This window comes from Dreissena polymorpha, chromosome 2 (genome assembly GCF_020536995.1).
Source record: "Dreissena polymorpha isolate Duluth1 chromosome 2, UMN_Dpol_1.0, whole genome shotgun sequence".
In the NCBI taxonomy this organism is placed as follows: Eukaryota; Metazoa; Mollusca; class Bivalvia; order Myida; family Dreissenidae; genus Dreissena; species Dreissena polymorpha.
The window spans coordinates 140,778,378-140,802,107 of NC_068356.1; the positions used below are offsets into that span (position 1 = coordinate 140,778,378).

The window sequence follows — 23,730 nt, forward strand, 5'->3', positions numbered from 1 at the left end:
ACCCACTCTGTGTTCACAGACCCAGTGTAAACATCCCATGCTATGTTCACAGACCCAGTGTTAATATCCCATGCTATTTTCACATCCCATGCTATTTTAAAACCCAATCTGTTTTCACAGACCCAGTGTTAATATCACCCCAACCAAGGCCTCTGATAACTTCCCAGTTGCGAAGGTGGCAGAACTCAAGAAACTGAAGACTTCTACCAGCGAGAAATCAGTGATCAGCAATGTTGGGGTAGGACTTTGTATTTTTGTCAAACATTCTTAGAATAAGCCTCATTCTGAGAAAATGGGGCTTAATGCATTTGCGTTATATTTAGTCCCAGATTATGCTGTTTTTGTGTTGTTTTGCTAAAAAAAAAAATGCTTCAAAATTGAGATGAAAATTGTGTTTTCAGTATTACACTGTAACTCCAATATAGCGCGGTCAATGGGGTCCAAGCCGCGAAACCGCGCTATAACGGATCCGCGTTATAGGTTTTGAGCTCATTTACTGCAGGGCGCTATAAAAACAACAGGTATAGAATAGCCTATAATATAGGTCATGTATATTGCCATGCTGTGTTGACGCAAATACATGCATATAAACCGAATTGTATCGATAACAGTATACATACCGCTTTTCTTATGTGCACATATATCCGATAATCCAATAAAATTGCAACATCACTTAAAAAATAATAATCTTTAACATTAATGAGGATATAGGTTTAAGAAATTCGTATTCACAACCGTACGCATATATGCCATTTTCAGAAGTGTTAAGAGTAAGGTGCATTATGGGGCAGAGCTTTAATTGGACGAGCAACTTTAAATTTAGATTGAATGCAAAACGACTCATGTACAAAAAATTGTTTTATTGCGTCATACGCATGCAAAAAACGTGTTTCCCCAGGACTTTCTGATACCGCGTGAAAATGAACGTGAAACTCTGTTAACAATTACCGGTACACTGCGATCGCATGTTAATAAATCGTCTGCATTATTTAATTTCTTATCCACGAACTGAAAGATTAAATGACATTATACTAGAATGATAATGAAATGACAGAAAAAAGTTGTTTTATACAGTAGGCAGTATATTTCACAGCCGCTCATTTAATATAGTCAAACTGCAACCATATCAAAGTAAGAATGTTTCAATCGGTTTGAATTACTTAAATTGTATAACTATCCCGCTTGCACTTAACTTATGGAAATTATCGCACTGAACCGCTCTGATGAGGAATACATGTAATAAACACTGACACGCGAGTTTTTCACACCTTGATTGACATTACACAACAGATTTACACCAATGAGCTGTCTGTGTTTTTTAACCTTGAGGCGATTATAATCGGTTCAACGGACGGTTGAATAAAGCAATCAACATGTGATTGCCGCCATCTTTGAATTGTCTGAAAATACATGAAGTTGCATAATATGGATTTGAATCAGAAATCAAATGGAAGGTTAGAGAAAAAATGGTATCCAAGCACCCTACGCGTTATATTGGATTCAGCGTTATAACGGAGCGCGTTATATTGGAGTAACAGTGTATATTCACTAAGGATTGGAGATGAACAAAATATTGAGATAAAAAAATAAATAAATGTGTTTTGGAAACCTTCAATGTGACATTTTTAGCTCTTGTTTGGGAAAAATATATACTTTTACGATTTTGAATGAAAAAAACATTGTTCCCTGGTTATATTTTGAAAAAAGTGTGTCACATCATGGTAATTTTATGCAATTAGATAAGCAAACAGTGTAGACCCTGATGAGATGCCGCATCATGCGGCGTCTCATCTGGGTCAACACTGTTTGCCAAAAAAATATCTAGGCTTGTTAAAAAACTTCTGTCCATGAAAATTCACATTATTTTGAATGAATACAAACTTATTTTATGCCTATCAATATCAACAGCAATATCTGTATAAAAGAAGATCGATGTAGGTATTAATATTTGTAACAGAGATTCATTCTAGGAATAATGGGCTTAATGCATGTGTGTAAAGTGTCATCCCAGATTAGCCTGTGCAGTCTGCACAGGCTAATCAGGTACAACACTTTCCTCTTAACCCTTAAAGCGCTGGAGCTGAATTTTAAAGGCCTTTGCAAACAGTTTGGATCCAGATGAGACGCCACAGAACGTGGCGTCTCATCTGGATCCAAACTGTTTGCTATTCTGATAGTATTCTTTGAAAAAAATTCGAAGAAAATGCTAATTTTAGAAATTCAACAGACGACATTTTAGCAGACGACAAATTTCCCAGCATGCAAAGGGTTAAACTGGAGCATTTCCCAGCATGCAAAGGGTTAAACTGGACTTTGCTAAGAAGAGTCTTCCTTTGAACAAAAAAATACAATAAAAGCAAAAAGTGTCTGATTCGCCTGCACGTGCATTAAGCCCAGTTTGCAATATCATATAAATTACTCAAAGATTAAACTGCTATTATTGTGAAGTTGTATTAAAATTTGTCAATAGACCCGTACGTGTTACTATTTTATTTAGGCCCTATTTTAGCAAAAATTTACTTGAAAAATAAAAGCCAAACTGCGCATTGAATTCAATATTTCATTTTTCAGATGCCAAATACAAAGGTTGCAGAACACCTTGTTCAGAGTCTTTGGAAATGTTCTAATGTTCAAGAAATAGTGCAAAATGCCACGGAAAAGTCTGGACTCACTGAGGTGGACTCTAGAGTGACGGAATTTGAGATCGAACTGGAGCGTCTTCAGAGCCAAATAGACAACTATAAATCACAGATTGATGTGTGTAATTTAACGTTGGAGGAGTCAAAAGCAAATTGTGATAGATTGACGCTGTTACTTGGAAAGTACGAATCAAACAATACCGCTCTTCAAATGGTATTGAGTTATAGCGGGTCATGTATAGAGACGTATGAAATTATTTGTGCATTGCTGGAGAGTGAACTTGGGGTTGTGTTGGCCAACTGTCGGGCAGCTGGCTTGGGTTCTCTAGGTAAGCAGGGCTTTTGTTCACAAATGTGTACATATATCCTATCAGTTTTGATATCGTCTTTAGATTTCTATATCCCTGTCAGACACTTGATGAATTGTCAGATATATCCACTTTCAGATTCTATATCCACTTTCAGATCCTATATCCTTTTTCAGATCCTATATCCTCTTTCAGATCATATATCCACTTTCAGATCCTATATCCACTTTCAAATCCTATATCCTTTTTAAGATCCAATATCCACTTTCAGATCCAATATCCACTTTCAGATCCTATATCCACTTTCAGATCCTATATCTACTGTAAGACCCTTTTACTATTAGATCTGTCCCAGAGGCAAAAATAGGGTGATAAATGCATAATTAATGCAAAGAAAGTAGTAAGAGTCGAAGACAAAAATAAAATGTATGTGAACAATTTATACACAAATAGATTTAAGGAATGGAGCATTCACATACCTGGAACATTGCTGACTATATGACTGACAAAGGTAACAGAGGATCTGGACAGACAGCTCAGTAATGCAAATGGAAAATCTAGAAGCATTCAAGAGAGATCAAAAGTTGCAGACATGTGCTGAAGTCTTGATTGTAAATTGTTGCTTTATTACTCACATTTTAATCAGGATATGCATATTTTAGCAAATAAACATGGTACAGTCAAAACTGAGAAAAGCATTAAGTCAAAGAAAATGGCGAAAGTGACTGTTGTCAATGAGTGACTGCTTGGATCACCACTTTTTAGATGGTTGGTCAGTTGGTAGTATTGCCATGTTGTAATCCCACCATGTGGTTTGCACACTGTGTAAAACAAAGGCTCATTGCTGATAACTTGGCCTAAGCAAAATAACATAAATAATTTGTATTAAATACAGAATAATGTCTTATAAATTGATTTAATTTCATAACTATTTGTAAACTGAATCTATTACTTTATCAACGATAGAATTGTTGTTTACTCATGCATCTCATTCATTCAGTAAATCCCAGAGTTTGTATTACATTCATTGGGATGTATTTTTAAGTAAAGATTGTCACGTGTCATGGACATCACGTTCTAACAAATATAAAAGCGCATTCGCTGTCATTAAATGACAGTATGGTACAGTATAACTGTGTCGTTCAAATTCAAAGAAAAAAAACACAAAATACAGATTCTTATTGTTACATGCACCTGTTTAGTTTGTGTTCTTAATTTTTGCGACTCGAAACGACTGAAGCGTGATTGTTGTTCAAACATGTCTTTCGGAGTGAAATATTCTAGCCATTGGCTGTTATTGACAATTGACCGTTATTCTCAACTGTAATATAGAGTGATTTTCGTCGGGGCAAATCCAGACTGAACGTTGTCTGCAATTGACCGTTATTCTCAAGTGACCGTTGGGTCAGGTTCAACTGTATTTCAACATTTTACATTTTCTACTTGACTCTTCACATTTGTTCCCAGGAGGTGAGAGTTTCTCAGAGGACCAAGACGAGATCTCCTCCATTCTCCAGCGGGCTCACCAGTCACGTAGAGCCGCAGAAAACGTGAGCAAGCACCTGCTACACAAGCTAGACAAGTCTTTCAATGCTTATTCATCGTTCAGCACGTGTACAGGACGACATTCACCTGGTGGGCAGTCTTGGGCAGATCTGAACACGTCATCGTCCGGGAAATATACTGCGTAAGTGTGATAAACTTTTTATCTACTAAGCGCATTAATTTTGCTGATTAAACTGTTTACCACTTATAACTTACTTGAAAGCATTTGTTATCACTTAGAAAATGAAAATGAATTTTGACATTGCAAGCAAGGAATGGGTTCAGAATGTTTTCTTATATGACTTCTTTAAAAACTATACAAATCTGTGATCTAAATTATTGCCAAATTTGTGTGGAACTTGGTACTGACATTTGTGTGTATGATGGGTTCACAAAGTTTGAAAGGGTATATTGAAAGGTAAAAATATATGTCACTTTAAAAAAAAAATGTTGTGAACATTCTATCAATAGTTATATTTTTTTTCAAAACTGACACTAAATGAAATCATTTGTGTAAGCAATTTTTTTAAAGGATGTATGAAAATGAAACTGATTTTAATAGCACTCAAAAAAATGTGTGCTGCCATAAGGGAAAACTGTGCTTTATGCATGTGCGTAAAGTGTCAGTCCAGATAAGCCTGTGCAGTCCACACAGGCCAATCTGAGATTACATTTTCTGCGTGTATTATATATTTTTTTTAAAGATCTCATAGTGAAAAATCATGTTTAGGCTGAAAATGATGCCTAAGATTAGCCTGTGCAGACTGCACAGGCTTATCTCGGACAAGACTTTATGCACATGCAGAAAGCGCAGCTCATGTTTGTTCCCACAGCAACAGCTCCTCAGGTTTCTGTGACACTGAGTTCACAAAGCATGACGAGCGCCGCCTCCGAGACTACGTGCACAGGCTGAAGCAGGAACAAAGCAAGGTTAGGAATAGATATAAGTGGTTGCCCTTGGCCTTGGATGAGTAGATTTAGGTCAAGGTCAGGATAAGATATAAGTCTTGCTCTTTGAAAAGGGGGTTTAACACATATGTGTAGATTATTGTCCCAGAACTCTTTATGCACATGCAGGAAACCTTTTTTTCACAGAGCGCGGCTCATATGAGTGATTGTCCTTGGACTTGTATGAGTAGATTGAGGTCCAAGCAAGACCATTTGCCAAATTTGGTAGTCCCTGCGGGGCAATTAAAAAATAAAAAATAATGAAGTCTTGCTGCAGTTGATCAGTTTATTATCTTTAAAGCACGCAGATTCTGACTCATAAAAAGGCAAAATGGATTGAGTAATCACAGGAGTTTTATAACATGAACTGATTTTTAGCTCGGCTGTTTTCGGAGAAAATCCAAGCTATTGTCATAGCCAGCTCGCTGTCCGCAGTCCGCCATAGGCGTCGTGCTAAAACCTTAACATTGGCCATAACTTTTTATGTCCCCCACCACTATAGTGGGGGACATATTGTTTTTGCCCTGTCTGTTGGTTGGTCTGTTGGTTTGCGCCAACTTTAACATTTTGCAATAACTTTTGCTATATTGAAGATAGCTACTTCATATTTGGCATGCATGTGTATCTCATGGAGCTGCACATTTTGAGTGGTGAAAGGTCAAGGTCAAGGTCAAAGGTCAAAAATACTAAGTCAAAGCGGCGCAAAAGGGGACATAGTGTTTCTGACAAACACATTTCTTGTTAAATATTGAAGATAGCAACTTGATATTTGGCATGCAGGTGTATCTCATGGAGCTGCACATTTTGAGTGGTAAAATTTCAAGGTCAACATCATCCTTCAAGGTATAGGGTCGAAAAAAGTCAAGGGAAATACTAAGCTTTAAATTGACATAGTTATCTGACCTGCCCATATATATATTTTTGTTAAATAAATCAAAGCGGCGCAGTAGGTGGCATTGTGTTTCTGACAAACACATTGTGGTAAAAGGTCAACGTCAAGGTCATCCTTGAAGGTCTACGGTAAAAAATACACATTTAAGGGAAGTAATAACCTTTAAAGGGAGATAATTATTTAATATTGAACATAGCCACTTTATATATTTGGCATGCATGTGTATCTCATGGAGCTGCACATTTTGAGTGCTGAATCTACAGTCACGGTAGTGGCTTTTAATTTTTTGCTACTAAAAATAGAGATTTGTTAGAGACAATTATTTTCAAGGGAAGTAATATATATAATTTTAAATCTCATATTATAATTTCCTTACCAATAAATGAATTTCTTTTCACAGTTACTGTACAGATTTATTATTTTGATTATTTATAACTAAAATGATTGATTTGTCAAAGGTTTTTTTTTTAATGATATAATTATCATTTCTTTCATGTATTTAGTTGTTAATAGTAGTGTTCATTACATACCTGTGGACTTATGTCCATAGATACATGATAAACTCTGGCTATGATCTCTTTGACAAACTACAGGCCTTGGTTTTCAGTGATATCTGACTTGGTCATTTTCATGCCCCCCTTGGATGAAGAGGGGGTATATTGCTTTGCTCATGTCGGTCCGTCCGTCCACCAGGTGGTTGTCATACGATAACTCAAGAACGCTTGGGCCTAGGATCATGAAACTTCATAGGTACATTGATCATGACTCTCAGATGACCCCTATTGATTTTGAGGTCACTATGTCAAAGGTCAAGGTCACGGTGACACGAAATAGTAAAATGGTTTTTGAATGATAACTCAAGAATGCATACGCGGCCAACAGGGCACACTCTGAACAATATTACTGAAGCAACTGGTCTGTAATCCTAAATCTATAACTATCAGTCCAATGAAACATCATCCTTTTAGTAAAATACATTGGATCAGTAAAAATATTATCAGAATATGAGATTTTTTGTATATTTTGTATATTAAATATTGTGTTAATGTTTAATTTTGTTGATTAATATAAATATAAGCAGGACAGGGGAGGTAATACACTATTATATCTTTGTAATATACAGGGGAAACAAATGCAATAAGTTTAAATTTATTGTTACAGCATTTGCCTCCCTTGTAATATATTTAAATTTTACCTAATGTTAGGCTAACTGCATTTTTGTAATGCATACTACTACTACTACTGCTGCTGCTGCTACTGCAGCTGCTGCTGCTGCTGCTGCTACTACTACTACTTCTACTACTACTTCTACTACTACTACTTCTACTACTACTACTACTACTACTACTACTACTACTACTACTACTACTACTACTACTACTACTACTACTACTACTACTACTTCTCTACTACTACTACTACTACTACTACTACTACTACTACTACTACTCTACTACTGCTACTGCTACAACTACTATTACTACTTTTACTGCTACTACTACTACTACTACTACTACTACTACTACTACTACTACTACTACTACTACTACTACTACTACTTCTACTACTAGTACTACTAATGACCTTGACCTTTCACCACTCAAAATGTGCAGCTCCATGAGATACACATGCATGCCAAATATCAAGTTGCTATCTTCAATATTGCAAAAGTATTCATAAAATAAGCGATTTGGGCCACATATATTTGACCTCTGACCTTGAAGGATGACCTTGACCTTGACCTTTCACCACTCAAAATGTGCAGCTCCATGAGATGCACATGCACGCCAAATATCAAGTTGCTATCTTCAATATTGCAAAAGTATTTATAAAATAAGCGATTTGGGCCACATATATTTGACCTCTGACCTTGAAGGATGACCTTGACCTTTCACCACTCAAAATGTGCAGCTCCATGAGATACACATGCATGCCAAATATCAAGTTGCTATCTTCAATATTGCAAAAGTATTCATAAAATGAGTGATTTTGGCCACATATATTTGACCTCTGACCTTGAAGGATGATCTTGACCTTGACCTTTCACCACTCAAAATGTGCAGCTTCATGAGATACACATGAATGCTAAATATGAAGTTGCTATCTTCAATATAGCAAAAGTTATTGCAAAATGTTAAAGTTGGCGCAAACAGACCAACAGACAGACCAACAGACAGGGCAAAAACAATATGTCTCCCACTACTATAGTTGGGGACATAAAAATATAATCTGACAAGCTTTCGCAGCCAAGCGTGGCATCTGTTATTTTGTATGATAATAACACATGTGTGGTACAACTGTACAAAAAACTATAGATGGTCGCCAGTCTAGGCAGCCTACAGTAAAACGTAAGGTTTTTTTTTAAAATAATATTTTTCTACCATGGTTTGTTGTCGAATAACCCACAGTAAGGAGTATAGATGCGTAGGAATTAAATCACGAGTGCAAAGCACGAGTGATTTGATAACACGCATCTATACAACTTACTGTGGGTTATTCGACAACTAACCATCATAGAAAAATATTATTTCGATTCTAACACGATTCTAATTGATTTAGTTCAAGTTTTAGGACGTGAACTATATTTTTCAATACTCCGCCCTTCTTAGAACAAAGTTCACTATTTAGTGACATCATTGAATTGTTCAAACATATGACGTCGTTTTCATTTACAAATATTTTGCAAATGACGTCACTTTCATTGAAAACAACAATCGTAGAAACTTAATGACGTCACGTTTATTGATGCTACTGAAAAGCTGACATGCTATAAATGTTTTCTGAATTACGTTTCCTAACAACTAACATTCTTTGTAGGCGTGGTTATGCCAATAATCACCAAATATAGAATTAGTTGTTTAATTACTCTTATATACATGCTACATTTATTATATTTCTTTTAGAGCGGGTTTTAGCACGTGCATTTTACTGCAATATTTTCTTTATTTATTCGGAACTATTTTCGAAACATTAAGCTCCGCCCATAAGTTATTGCAGAATAACCCACACTTGATTTCCTTCTTTGTCTATAGAAAACAAGTCATGTGCAGTGTTAGAATCCCTTGTACACTATCTTATTTGTTTTTGGGCTACCTACCCAGGCTACCAAACTATCAGAGATAGGTGCACATCAATGCAGCCTACTGTAAACAGTTAGTTTCTCTCCCTGTAGGTGCACCTGACGGTGATGGAGCTGGAGAGTGTGTACTCAGACTCGAGTCTTGAGAAGAAGAACCGAGCGGACGCCCAACGTCTGGACCTTGAGAATGCCGTCATCATGCAGGAGCTTATGGCTGTCAAGGTGGGAGCCTTTATAAGCTCTTGTTTTAATCTGCACAACTACACTAGTGTTTTGTTTCACCATTTTGGGAATGAGGCCAGGCCCTTTGGATTGGAAAAAATCAATTTGTTTTTGCCAAAAAAATACATTTGGTGTTTGTTTGTTTTTTAGCTTGACTATTATATATGAAATATATATAGTGGAGCTATCCTACTCAACCCGGCGTCGGCGTTTCCATTTCCGTTGCCGTTTCCGTGCAAATGTTAAAGTTTTCGTACTACCCCAATTATTTTCATTGTCCCTTGACATATTGCTTTCATATTTTGCATACTTGTTTACCAACATGACCCCAACCTATAAACAAGAGCAGACAACTCTATCAAGCATTGTGTCATAATTATGGCCCCTTTTGTACTTAGAATATGCAGCAAATGTTTAAGTTTGCCTACTACCCCAAATATTTTCAATGTCCCTTGAATATTGCTTTCATATTTTGCATACTTGTTTACCATCATGACCCCAACTATAAACAAGAGCATACAACTGTATCAAGCATTTTGACAGAATTATTGCCCCTTTTATACTTAGAATATGCATATTATTGATAAATCTATGTTAAACCTTGTGTACTACCCCAAATATTTCCTATATCCTTTGACATATTGCTTTTATATTTTGCGTACTTGTTTACCAACATGACCCCAACCTATAAACAAGAGCAGACCACTGTATCAAGCATTTTGACATAATTATGGCCTCTTTTACACTTAGATAATTGAAAATTTAGCTTAAATTGCCATAACTTGTTTATTTATGATCACATTTTATTATTACTTTGACAAAACAACACTTACCTTAGTACCACAATGGATTCCACCCAAACAATACCCCATGCCCCTACCCAGAATCCCTGTCCCCCCCCCCCAACCATTTTATTTTGATTTTTTTTTTAAACATCATCTAATAAATTACCACACCCCACATTATAACCCCTCTCACCCCCAAAAACAAAACAAATTTTTTATTTCTCCCTTTTTTTTATTTTTGAAAGATTGTCTAATAAATTATTGAATATGAACAATTTCCCCATGATGGCTTACGTTATACTGTCATGCACTCGAATAGTCGAGCACGCTGTCCTCTGACAGCTCTTGTTTATGTCCCCCAACACTACAGTGGGGGACATATTGTTTTTGCCCTGTCTGTTGGTTGGTTGGTTGGTTTGTTTGCTCCAACTTTAACATTTTGCCATAACTTTTGCAATATTCAAGAAAGCAATATCATATTTGGCATGTATGTGTATTTCATGGAGCTGAACATTTTGAGTGGTGAAAGGTTAAGGTCATTCTTCAAGGTCAAAGGTAAAAAAAATATCCAAGGGAAGTAATAAGCTTTAAAGGAAAATAATTATCTGAACCTGCCAAATGATAAAAAAATCAAAGCGGCGCAGTAGGGGACATAGTGTTTCTGACAAACACATATCTTGTTTTGCTTACAAATACTTTAAAATACTTTAAATTATGAATAGTGATTTCAATATTAAACTTACTATGGTTCAATTTATATTGATGGAAAGGTTGAGAAACTTAGCAATGTATTTTAATTATAAAAGAGAAACTTAGCAATGTATTTTAATTATAAAAAAATAATAATTGTAAACCTTCAATTGGGAAATGTATCCTGTCAAAGTATGCAATATACTTAATCATTGGGATTTGGGCTAAATTTTAGCTCAAAATTTTGCCCCCCAAAAAACACTATCCTTCGCAGTCTGTTCATATTTTATTCTGTTTGCTGATCAGTATCTTTGGATTGGAAATGAAGCCTTTAAATTGAATCTAGAAATAAAGGTCTTCCATTTTATTTTATTTTCTAAGGGACTTCAAACGCATCATCAAGTGTGTATATGAGTGGTAAAGGGTTATGCCATTGATGTTTGCAGGAGGAGAAAGCGGACCTGAAGGCCCAGACGTACCTGCTGGAGAAGGAGAAGAGGTCCCTGGAACTGAGGCTGGGCAGCATGCAGTCACAGGAGGCGGCATACCTCGTGCAGATAGAGCACCTCAAGGCAGAGGTCACAGAGAGGTCACGGGATGGCATTGAGAGAGATCACGAGAGGGCAAGGTCACATGATGACCTGGCAGAGAAGGTAGGGAGATTGGGAGATTATTTATAGCTTTAAAGATAAATTAGGAACTGTAGTTGTTAAAGTTGCAGATATGAACTGTAGTTGTAATAGTTGCATATAGAAACTGTAGTTGTAATAGTTGCAGATAAGAACTGTAGTTGTAATAGTTGCAGATAGGAATGTTTTTTGTAAAAGTTGCAGATGGAGCACCCAAAGGAAGAAGTCACCAAGAAAGCAGGGTCAGATGATGACATTGCAGTCAAAGTAAGAAGGCTGTGAAATTAGTGGATTTAAATAGCAATTAGGATTTAGGGAGCGTAGTTGTAATTGCTGGAAAAGAGTATGTGAGTCACAGGTAACTTAGACTTGAAGGCCACATGATGACCTTAAGGAGAATGCTATCAGATCAGGAGATAAATTGATTAAAGTGTGTTTCAAATAAGTGTTGTTGTGGTAGCCTGTGTAATGCGCATAGATAAGATTATCTCCAGTCAGAAGTTAATGGCTTGTCGTGGGAGCAAGGAAAATTTGCGGAGAAAGTAAGGATATTGATGGATATTGATGGAGTTAAATGTAGCGTAGTTCTTAGTGTTCTCTTGTCTTATGTGCCACTTGCATATAGTGCAACTTGAGGCATATGTCACAGAGAGGTCAAGGTCACACATTGATCCTGGGACAAAGTAAGGATATTTGGAGATTAATAATAGGTTCATAAGTCAAATATGTTAAATAAAGTGTACCTAATGACAGAGGTTTTGTGAAGGTCAAGGTAATATGATGACACTGAGGTGAAAGTAACGGTTTTAAAATGTAAAGTACAGAATAACCTGCGTTTAGTAAGCCATTCAAGTGAAGTGGTAAAAGTTGCCGCTTATGGCAGTTGGCTGCGTAAGGCAGGTGACAACATTTTAGATGGCTGGTCATTTGAAAGTGTTATTGTCATTCAAAGAAACATTCCCAAAAGCAAAAAAATTGATACATACAGATAATCTGTTCATGTATTAAGTACTATACATGTTCATTTTGTACATTATAGATGTACACCCAGGCCCTGATATAACATAACTGACTCTGGCTGGAATTTATATTTTTCGTATTCTTTCAGACTGGTAGTGATTGTTCCTCTCCTTCCATCTCATTGGTCAATCCATCGGCCAGTGACCAATCAGACATTCTTCAAGAGCTCACAGACGCTTTGAAACGTGAGAAAAAGCTCAAGACCCAGGTCTGTGTATGAAAATGTTTCAGTTTTAAGTGTACTTGATCACAGATGAAAAAAAATGAAAATGTGATTGTATTAATTGTTATTAAATTTATTTACTGCACAAATATAAAAATAAATGTTGATGAAAAAATAGTGAGATTTTACTTTTATTTTGACTTAAGTGAAAAATGTATGATCCTGTACTTCCACTGAAATCCATTTTTCTTTCTTCATTATAATTCAATTAAAAGCATATGAGCTTTGCTTTGGGAAAACCAGGCCTGTGCGAAAATTGTGTCAACCCAGATTAAGTCTGCACAGGTTTATTTTGGACAACACTTTAGGCACATGCATTAAAGCCTGTTTTCCCATACACTGCAGGTGTCTGAGCCTGTTTTCCCATACACTGCAGGTGTCTGAGCCTGTTTTCCCATACACTGCAGGTGTCTGAGCTGGTGGGAGCTCTGGAGAAGCTGTCCCACAACTCTGAAGTGCGACATCAGCAGTCGGCCGAGTTTGTCAACGACCTGAAACGGGCAAACAGGTACATGGCTCTTGTGTCTTTTAGTTGATTTATTTATCATGCTTCACAGTGATTTACTTGGAAATGGGATTAATTTTAAATAGGTTTTTCACTGTCAAATATTCTGGACACAATAAGGACCTTACTTTGCTTTTATTACTACCTCAAAATTCTCCAGTTACAATCTTTCAAAATGTAAATATCTCTCACAAAAATATTAATTTTCCTCAAGTTAAATAATAAATCCATAGAGACCAACAAGTGGCCATTAAAGTGTTCTAAAGGTGAGGTGACTTCTATCATAATATTCCATTCATTATATTCACTCTCAAAAAAACTTATCCTTGTCATAAAAAAATATTATTTATTTTAAAACTACAAAGTTAAAATGGCTATGTGCAAACATCATAAAACCAGAACAGCCTGCAAGTAACTCACAGTCTATTTACGTTTTATGCTGTTTGCTGCTGATCTGTATCTAAGGGTTGGAAATGAAGCCTTCAAAACTTGAATTTAGTAATACCTGGTAAAGGTCTTTAATTAAATGTAACTATCTATTGGACTACAAATTCGTCAAAATACGCATCTTAGTGGTCAAGTGTTAAAGACCTTCGGCATGGGTCTATTGGGGGACGCTATCTTCTATCTGGCAGTGGAATTGAACCTGGAAGCGCTAATAAATATTAAGCACTCTTACTTAGGAAGATGCAGTCTATAACCTAGCCTGAAGCAAACAAAAGGAGTCTATTTTAATTGATCAAGATTTGTTTTATGACTAAAAAAAGCTACAATGGACTATTTTTTTAACTGCCTGCAAAGAATAAGCCCTGTGAAAAAATGAATACATTGCTAGGTTGTGCTCAACTAAATAAACACAGGGCATTAAACTTAATTGGTGATTGGTCTTCAATTAGAAAAAACCAAGTCTGTTTCACCATTATGTTGATAACAACGTTTAATAAATGTTATAATTGTTGCTTCATGAAGCTTTCAAAATTATTTAATCTAATTAACAGAGGGGGTAATCACGTGACAAGATGGCGACGTCCATGCCGAGGCAGGTATTTTTCGTTGTTTTTGTACCCTTTATTACTTGTATTAATTTTTTTTATGCAGCTCACTTTCCAGCCATATTGGGTAGAAATTTACTGGCTATTATTTCATAGTAATATTCGCTCTATATCTCGACTTTACTCGGTGCGAAATTTCTTAGCGGGATGACCTAATTAGGGCTCCCTAAGAAAATTTGCTGGGAGTAAAGTCGAGATATAAAGCAAATTTAAATATGAAATAAACGCTTATCACATTTTTACTGATTTGGCTGGAAAGTGAGCGTCATTTTAAAAATAAACAGAAGTAATAAAGGGTATAAAACGGCGGAAAATAACTGTCTCGGTGTGGACGTTGCCATCTTGACTATCACGTGATTACCCCCTCTGATTTATATATGAGCATTGCTCTGGCATTAAAACAGAGACAAAATTTTGCAGTTTCATGATATATTTCGTTTAAATTAAGATTCCATAGCAAAAATACAGTTTATGCGGAAAGGGTCATCCCTTATTAGCCTTCGCAGACAGCACAATCTAATCTGACATGACACTTAATGCACATGCATGAAGCTCAGTTTTCACAGAGCGAGGCTAAAGTAATAGTAGACATCACTTTAAGTCTACCATTGCCTAGTCAGCCTTAAAACATATAGCTTACCTAAGTCTTCAGTTCACTATGTTCCAGTTCTGATTGGTCAGTCACTAAAAGGTCAGGAGCTGGTTTTCTCAAAGCTCTTGAGGGGAATCTTAAGATCTAACAGTTTAACAGTTTTTGTTTGAAAGCCAATGTTCGGCTTACAAATAATATAAGGATATTTGTTTGATTAGGTGGAATATAGATTTTTATTGAGTGATTATAGAAAATAATATTTTCAAGAGTGGCATAGCCACGAATATAAAAATATGTTTTCTATAATCACAAGTGAATTTAAATCTATAGTCCACAAAATCCAACATTTTATTTTTATGTCCCCCACTATAATAGTGGGGGACATATTGTTTTTGCCCTGTCTGTCTGTTGGTCTGTTGGTCTGTTTGGCCCAACTTTAACATTTTGCAATAACTTTTGCTATATTGAAGATAGCAACTTCATATTTGGCATGCATGTGTATCTCATGAAGCTGCACATTTTGAGTGGTGAAAGGTCAAGGTCATCCTTCTAGGTTAGAGGTCAAATATATGTGGCCAAAATCGCTCATTTTATGAATACTTTTGCAATATTGAAGATAGCAACTTGATATTTGGCATGCCTGTGTATCTCATGGAGCTGCACATTTTGAGTGGTGAAAGGTCAAGGTCATCCTTCAAGGTCAGAGGTCAAATATATGTGGCCCAAATCGCTTATTTTATGAATACTTTTGCAATTTTGAAGATAGCAACTTGATATTTGGCATGCATGTGTATCTCATGGAGCTGCACATTTTGAGTGGTAAAAGGTCAAGGTCATCCTTCACATGGTCAAGGTCATCCTCCAAGGTCAAATGTCATATAGGGGGACATTGTGTTTCACAAACGTATCTTGTTATTTTATGCTTACAGAGGATTTTTTGTATTTTTGCTGAAATATGGGTGTCAAAACGTCATGAAAATGACATCATTTCACATTATAACAGTGAAAATTATTTATAATTTCACTGTTAATTTTCACTGTTTGAAAATTAATTTGTTAATTATCACTTTCAATTCGCTGATATTTCTCTATAAACCAGCTGAAAGCATAAAATAAATAAACATTATTCATTTTGCAAATATATGTATGTTGAAATAATGTAATGGTAAAAGACTGCAGAAGGAAGTAGCAAGTGGCTATTAGATTATTTTAATGAAATGAATATCTAAAAGTTTCTCTAAGGATCTTTGTGAATAAGCCCCAAAGACTTTCAGTCCAGCTATTTATGTCTGACAAACCAGACATGTATGGTTTTCCCCTATGAAAGTGCCTTTGTGTGAAAGTGTGTGTGAAAGTTATCACATGTCAGTGCCTTCACATCACATTTAAGCGCCTTTATATCACATGTAAGTACTTTTATATCTCATTTCAGTACATTGATATCACATATAAGTGCATTGATATCACATGTAAGTGTCTTGATATCCCATTTCACTGCCTTAATATTACATGTAAGTGCTTTGATATCCCATTTCACTACCTTGATAACACATTTCAGTGCTTTGATATCCCATTTCACTACCTTGATAACACATTTCAGTGCTTGAAATCCCATGTCAGTGCCTTGATATCACATTCCAGTACCTTGATATCACATTTCAGTGCATTGATATCACATTTCAGTGCATTGATATCACATTTCAGTGCCTTGATATCACATTTCAGTGCCTTGATATCACATTCCAGTACCTTGATATCACATTTCAGTGCATTGATATCACATTTCAGTGCATTGATATCACATTTCAGTGCATTGATATCACATTTCAGTGCCTTGATATCACATTTCAGTGCCTTGATATCACATTCCAGTACCTTGATATCACATTTCAGTGCATTGATATCACATTTCAGTGCATTGATATCACATTTAAGTGCCTTGATATCGCATTTCAGTGCATTGATATCATATTTCAGTGCCTTGATATCAGCATTTGATAAAGCCAAAAAGAAGTACCAGGCCAAACTGAAGAAGCTGGAGTCACAGATGCAGTCCCTGACAGAGAGATACGAGTCACAGGTAGAGTAGAAATCATGGGTAACTGTGAAGTGTGGATGTGCAAGATATGGGCTGTGCTGTGTTAAACCGGGGTTTCATAAATGTGTGTAAAGTGTCATCCCAGATTAGCCTGTGACGTCTGCACAGGCTAATCAGGGATGACACTTTCCACTTGTATGATATTTTTCGTTTCAAGAAAGTCTCTTCTTAGCAAAAAACATGTTTTTTTGGAAAGTGCATTAAACCCCTTTTTCACAGAACACGGCCAATATATTTTCAGCCCCAGTTATTCAAAAGTTCCTAAGTTATTTTCTTTTGAACCTAGCTGATAACTTGAACTTCGTGCAAGATGATTGTGACAATACGTTTGTTGTACGGAAAGAAGTTCTGTTCATGACCAAAATGTATAAATTTAAAATTATATATGAAATCACATTAAAATCAAAACAATGTGTCATTATTCCTCAATTTACTAACACGGCCTTTTCACTCTGTTTTGCAGTTTATTTATTCAGACTAAAGGCCTCATGTAAGCATTAGGACACAAAATGATTGTTTATTGACCAAAAAACAATGATGAATAAAGGTTAAATTCATATTCATGAAGTGTCATCCCAGACTAGCCTGTGCAGTCCTCACAGGCTTATCTGGAACAACACTTTGCCTGAACTGGATTTTCAGTAAGAATGGACTTCCTTTAATATAAAAAAATACCATTTAAGTGAAAACTATCTTTCCTGATTTGCCTGTTTAGACTGCACAGGGTAGTCTGGCACAACACGACCCAGGTGCATTTATACCTTTCCCTCTCAGAAGCAAAGTGGAAATGGCTATGTGAAAATAGCATAAAACCAGAACAGCCTGCAAGTAACTCCCAGTCTGTTCAGGTTTTATGCTGTTTGCTGCTCATCAGTATCTAAGGATTAGAAATGAAAACTTAAAAACTTGAACCTAATAACATTTAATAACATTAAACTTTCTAAGGGTCTACAAACACATCAAAATACGTATCTAAGTGGTAAAGGGTTTAATCCCGTTTTCTCAAAAAGAGGCTCAAATCCTATTGATGTCCTTGCAGATACGAATGCTGAAACAGCGGCTGTCTAGACAGGAAGAGGAAACACAACAAAGACTGGCCAGCGAGACCTCCTTGTAGCCATACTTGTATTCGTGTAGAACATTTAGTTTTATCTTGTTTGTCCATGCCAGGTCTTTATTCTTGTAACAGGGTCATGTATTCATAAAAGTCAGATTTAAGTTGATCTTTTATGTATCATGTTTGATTCAGTACTTGTTTATAATATATTGCGGCTATATGCTGACAATTATACAAACTATATGAGGCCTACATCTGAGTTCTTGCAACTGTGAACGTTCAAGAGTTCAGTCAATAACATTATCTAATCAAACGAGGCACACAAAAGTGTGTTATAAATCACAATAAATAAAATGCTCTGCTGTATCTTGAATGTCAAAATTTAGCCTTTTTCTGGAAATAATTCTGTATATGCTTGTGCGTAAAGTGTTTCCGGGATTAGCATGCTCAGTCTCTGGCTAATCAGGGAAGCCTTTATGAACTTTTGTGTTTAAAAGAAATCTGTTCTGAAATGAAAATCCAGCCTAGACTGAAAGTGTTGTCCAAGATTAGTCAGTGCAGACCACACAGACTTGTCTAGCACAATACTTAAAGCACATACATTAAGCCTTGTTTTCCCAATTTGAGGCCCACTTATAGTCCTATAGTTTAATATGTGTATGAATGTACAATCCTTGTAGCTTATAGACAGTGGATAAGGCTATTGCTTGTTCTTCTGTGAATTATGTTTAAGAACAACAATTTACTTTAATATCATTTTTGTACTCACTCACTGTTAGTGGTTTACCGTATTTGTGTCACAAATGGAATAAGACACTGTCGCTTGATTGGTCATTGTCGGCTAGGGTACTACTTAAATGTTGCTGGTTACTCTTAAGTATACTTTAATGTACTAAGATACGGAAAATATACTTAAACGTACCCAGCCAATTAAGGTTGAGCTCAAGTTGTATTCCCGCCAAAAATCTTGATGCGCTAAGGGATTATACAAAACAAAATTCTTACATATGAACATAATTTATTTGAAACAAATAGATGACAATGACCAATGTAGCGCTCGAATTCCAGGGTACGTTTTAGTATATTGTCCGTACCCCTGGTACATTAAAAAATTATTGGGAGTACCAGGGGTACTTTTAAGTAGAACTCGAGCCAACAATGACCAATCGATGGTTTACATTTTAACAAATAAACATTAAAATGTTCTGCTTACTGTATAGTAGAAGTATGCTCCACACATTAAAGTCCACTTCATCATATAATTATGTAAGCATGTGTCTACACACAAAAAATAAGCTAAGTATTTTGTGAAAATTGTTGATGTCACCGTAGTCGTTCAAAGAAAAATTCAATGTTGTCAAGTGTGGATATTTATAACTCTTGGTTCCATCCAAACAGTGCTTTGCTATTTTATGTTGTTTTTTTTTTTAAACCAGATAGGTTGTGTGTATTTTTTTTATTTAATTGATTCTGTGTACATTTTCTATTTTGCTAAGATGGTGCTATTATGCTTGTGTTGTTTTGCTTCTTAATTTAGTTTGAATGTTTTGAAGTTTTGTACCATGTTGCTTAAAGATCTGAGTTTCTCACAGTGCATTTATTGATATGATCTGGTAATATGGATGGGTATCAGTCTCATTCCAACAATTCATTTTTGCTTTTACAATCAGGTTTGTAAAAAAGTTATTATTTAAGAAAAAAATAAATAATGCAAATTAGAGTGATACTGAGAGACATTTTCTGGGAAAAAAAACTGGGCTTTATGCTTTTGAATAAAGTATTGTCCCACATTAGCCTGTGCAGTTCCCATAGGCAGTCTGTGCAGTCCCCATAGGCAGTCTGTGCAGTCCCCATACAGTCTGTGCAGTCCCCATAGGCAGTCTGTGCAGTCCCCATAGGCAGTCTGTGCAGTCCCCATAGGCAGTCTGTGCAGTCCCCATAGGCAGTCTGTGCAGTCCCCATAGGCAGTCTGTGCAGTCCCCATAGGCAGTCTGTGCAGTCCCCATAGGCAGTCTGTGCAGTCCCCATAGGCAGTCTGTGCAGTCCCCATAGGCAGTCTGCGCAGTCCCCATAGGCAGTCTGTGCAGTCCCCATAGGCAGTCTGTGCAGTCCCCATAGGCAGTCTGTGCAGTCCCCATAGGCAGTCTGTGCAGTCCCCATAGGCAGTCTGTGCAGTCCCCATAGGCTTATTAGGGAGAACACTTTCTTATTTTATTAAAATTTGTTAAAATGGAGTCTTTTCTAAGCAAAAAACCAGTTTATGTGTTAAGTATCCGATTAGATGCATATGATAAGCCTGTGCAGACTTCACAGGCTGATCTGGGACAACTCTTTACACACATGCATTAAGCCCAGTTTTGTCAGAACAAGGCTCATATATATTTTGATAATCATCATTTGATCTTAAAACTTTCGTTTGCCACAAGCAGTTACTTACCCATAATTGGAATACACACCCAACCATGTTTAGAGCTTTAAAAGAATTTGTCATTTCATATGTTCATATTTATTCTATAATGATAAATTCTGAGTAATTTTTTCTTACAAAGATATATTATTTCGTTTGATCATGTGCCTGAAAGGCAGTTAAGATCTGTAAACTATTTTGTACATGATAAATGCAGATTTTTTTGCAATTTCCTGTTTGATTGTCCCCTGCCAGTGAAATCAGAGGGGACTTACGGTTTGCGCTCTGTCCGTCAGTCAGTTTGTCAGTCCGTCACACTTTCCTGGATCCTGCGATAACTTTAAAAGTTCTTCATATTTTTTCATGAAACTTTAAAATGGATAGACGGCAATATGGAGATTATGAGTGTCATTTCATATTGTTCCTACGTCAATAATTTTGGTTGCTATGGCAACAAATATAAAAAATCTGACTTTTGTGGAGTTTCACCGGTAGGGGACCATATTGCTTGGCAATCTCTTGTTTAAAATAGCTTTTTATTATGACTCATTATAGGAAAATTAAAAGTATTTATTTATTATATTTTCAAAGGAAATTATGATTACAAATCAGGGTTTGTATTTAACAGACTAGTAAAAAAGTCACAGGTATCATGACAGGAATATGTAGGTTACAGTTTCAATAGGCTGTGGTGACTTACATCTTGTATGCCAGTTGTATGGCATGTCTAGGCTGTGGTGACTTACATCTTGTATGCCTGTTGCATGGCATGTCAATAGGCTGTGGTGACTTACATCTTGTATGCCAGTTGCATGGCATGTCTAGGCTGTGGTGACTTACATCTTGTTTGCCTGTTGCATGGCATGTCTAGGCTGTGGTGACTTACATCTTGTTTGCCAGTTGCATGGCATGTCACTAAACAGTTGAGCCTTCCTCTGGGAAAAGGGGGTTTAATGCACGTGCATAGTGTCTTCCCAGATTAGCCTGTGCAGTCCGCACAGGCTAATCAGGGAAACAATTTCCGTTTTTATGATTTATTTCGTTTCCAGAAAGTCTCTTCATAGCAAAAATTAAGTTTAAGCGGAAATGGTCGTCCCTGATTAGCCTGTGGAAAGACACTTTACGCACATGCATTAAACCCCATTTTCCCAGAGCACGGCTCAAATCGTTAACTAACAAGTGTTTGTTGAAACGGTCTCCTGTGCACATATAAAGTTTTGTATCGGATGTAGTAGTATATATGCATATGTGGCGTAAATAATCAGTGTTATCAAGCAAGCAAGTGGAGACATATCCAAGGAGATTTCTCAACATGAAAATGTACTGGAAGTATGTAATGTTTGTTATGTATTACTTACATGAATAATTATGAAAAGTCTTTAATGATCTTAATTTTCGCTTAATGATACAAATTCCCTGTTCTTTTGAGCTATTGTATATTTGCTCTATGCATTTACTGCTGTATCCGACATGCAAGTCTTTTATAAATCATTTCAGAAAAAGGTCTTCAATTTTGTTCTCATGCTCACGCCATGCTCACTAAAAAGTCCGTGCTTTCAATGCTGTTGGCATAATCCAGGCTGTATTTTATACCTGGTCTATTAATAATAAAGCTGCGCACTGGAATAACCGGTTAAGTGCATGTGCATAGATGCCGTTCCAGATTAACCTGTGCCATCCGCACTTTATTATACTGGACAACATGTCAAATAGTAATAAAATTTACATACAAAAGCACGATAGCATTGTATTTCGTGTATCCATTGAATTAAAGTTGTAGATTCTTCAGGACCCCATTTTACTAAGTTGCTGTTACTTTCGCAATTCAAGACATACAGAAGATCTTCGTTCACAGAGCCTATTAATTCATTAAGTATGTTTGAAAAACACTAATTTGTATAAATTACTACAATTGAAACATTCTACTTTTTGCTGCTTTTAGAGACGGAAACCTTGGCAGTGAGTTAGCTCGAAATTTAACTTGTAGTTCATATCCGCATCATTTAAAACAATGTATGTAATCTCTCATAGATTATATGTGTATTATGAGTTTGTGGATCAGTTTACCAAAAAAATTATCATGCCCCTCACTCTCCCAGAAGAGGTAGGCTTCAGGCAATTAATTGCCCCCACCCGCAATAATGTATGTACGTTCTGATACAGGACTGTAACATTAATCATGCAGTTGTTAAAAATAACCTGCCACAAAATATAACCCTCTGAAGTCAAATGTACTAAAACTTGTCCGACTGTAACTTCATTATTGCGCATGCGTTGTTTTAGCAACTTGCTACATTTCATCGCCTTGCGGAGTTACCCACGATGTGTCACGCAGGGAACCAATGACTCGAGCCCAAAGGTCAAGGTCTCAAAGATAGAAGTCAAATACAGAATAAATAAAGCTCACCAGACTGTATCTTATTTGTCTTAATCAAAGAATTCAAAATAACTTATAGCAATTGAAAACAGTGTAGAGACGGTGTTTGAAGAACGTTCGTCTGTAGCTAAAGATCAAGGTCACACTTAAAGGTCAATGTCAAATACAGGAATTCTCCAGTTGCCTGTGTCAAAACACGTATCGTGACACAACCAGTAACACGACAATCTGAATCAAGACAAGTATTAACGAAAGGGAAACAACTGTGTCTTACCAAGTATTCGTTAATAGGAAGTTATTACCCGAGCTTTCACAAGATAATATTGCAACGTTATATTTGCTACGGAGAATAGATATGGGAAAATTGTGATTAATATTTTGCTACGGAGAATAGATATGAGAAAATTGTGATTAATATATTAGTCAGTAAAAAAAATATTTGAGATTTAATAAATAATACGGTGCTTAACGTATGTCTTACAAGCAGCCATCATCCTAGAATACGCATGATGTTGACACAGTAGTGGGCAAGGGTAAAGTGTCACTTAGCCCTACGAGTAGAGTACTGAACTTCGTCTTAAGTCAATTTCAAGTTATTCACAAAATGTTTACACCAGCTCCATCTCGGTTTGGAGGTAAAAATGATTGTCACTACAACTTCC

At 36.2% G+C, this 23,730-nt stretch overlaps 1 protein-coding gene across 5 annotated transcripts in view; it reads left to right on the forward strand.

The window, feature by feature from the left end:
- LOC127869225 (colorectal mutant cancer protein-like) overlaps positions 1-22,431 on the forward strand; it is a 68,659-nt gene extending 46,228 nt beyond the window's left edge. For all 5 annotated transcript variants that reach the window (XM_052411602.1, XM_052411606.1, XM_052411604.1 and 2 more), the window contains 10 exons: positions 121-238; positions 2,572-2,968; positions 4,415-4,634; positions 5,326-5,422; positions 9,505-9,633; positions 11,555-11,761; positions 12,846-12,965; positions 13,388-13,488; positions 17,107-17,209; positions 18,267-22,431. In XM_052411602.1, coding sequence (XP_052267562.1) covers positions 121-238; positions 2,572-2,968; positions 4,415-4,634; positions 5,326-5,422; positions 9,505-9,633; positions 11,555-11,761; positions 12,846-12,965; positions 13,388-13,488; positions 17,107-17,209; positions 18,267-18,344 — 1,570 coding nt within the window. In that variant the 3' untranslated portion in view covers positions 18,345-22,431. The remainder of the gene's footprint in view (positions 1-120; positions 239-2,571; positions 2,969-4,414; positions 4,635-5,325; positions 5,423-9,504; positions 9,634-11,554; positions 11,762-12,845; positions 12,966-13,387; positions 13,489-17,106; positions 17,210-18,266) is intronic.
- Positions 22,432-23,730: the final 1,299 nt, after the last annotated feature.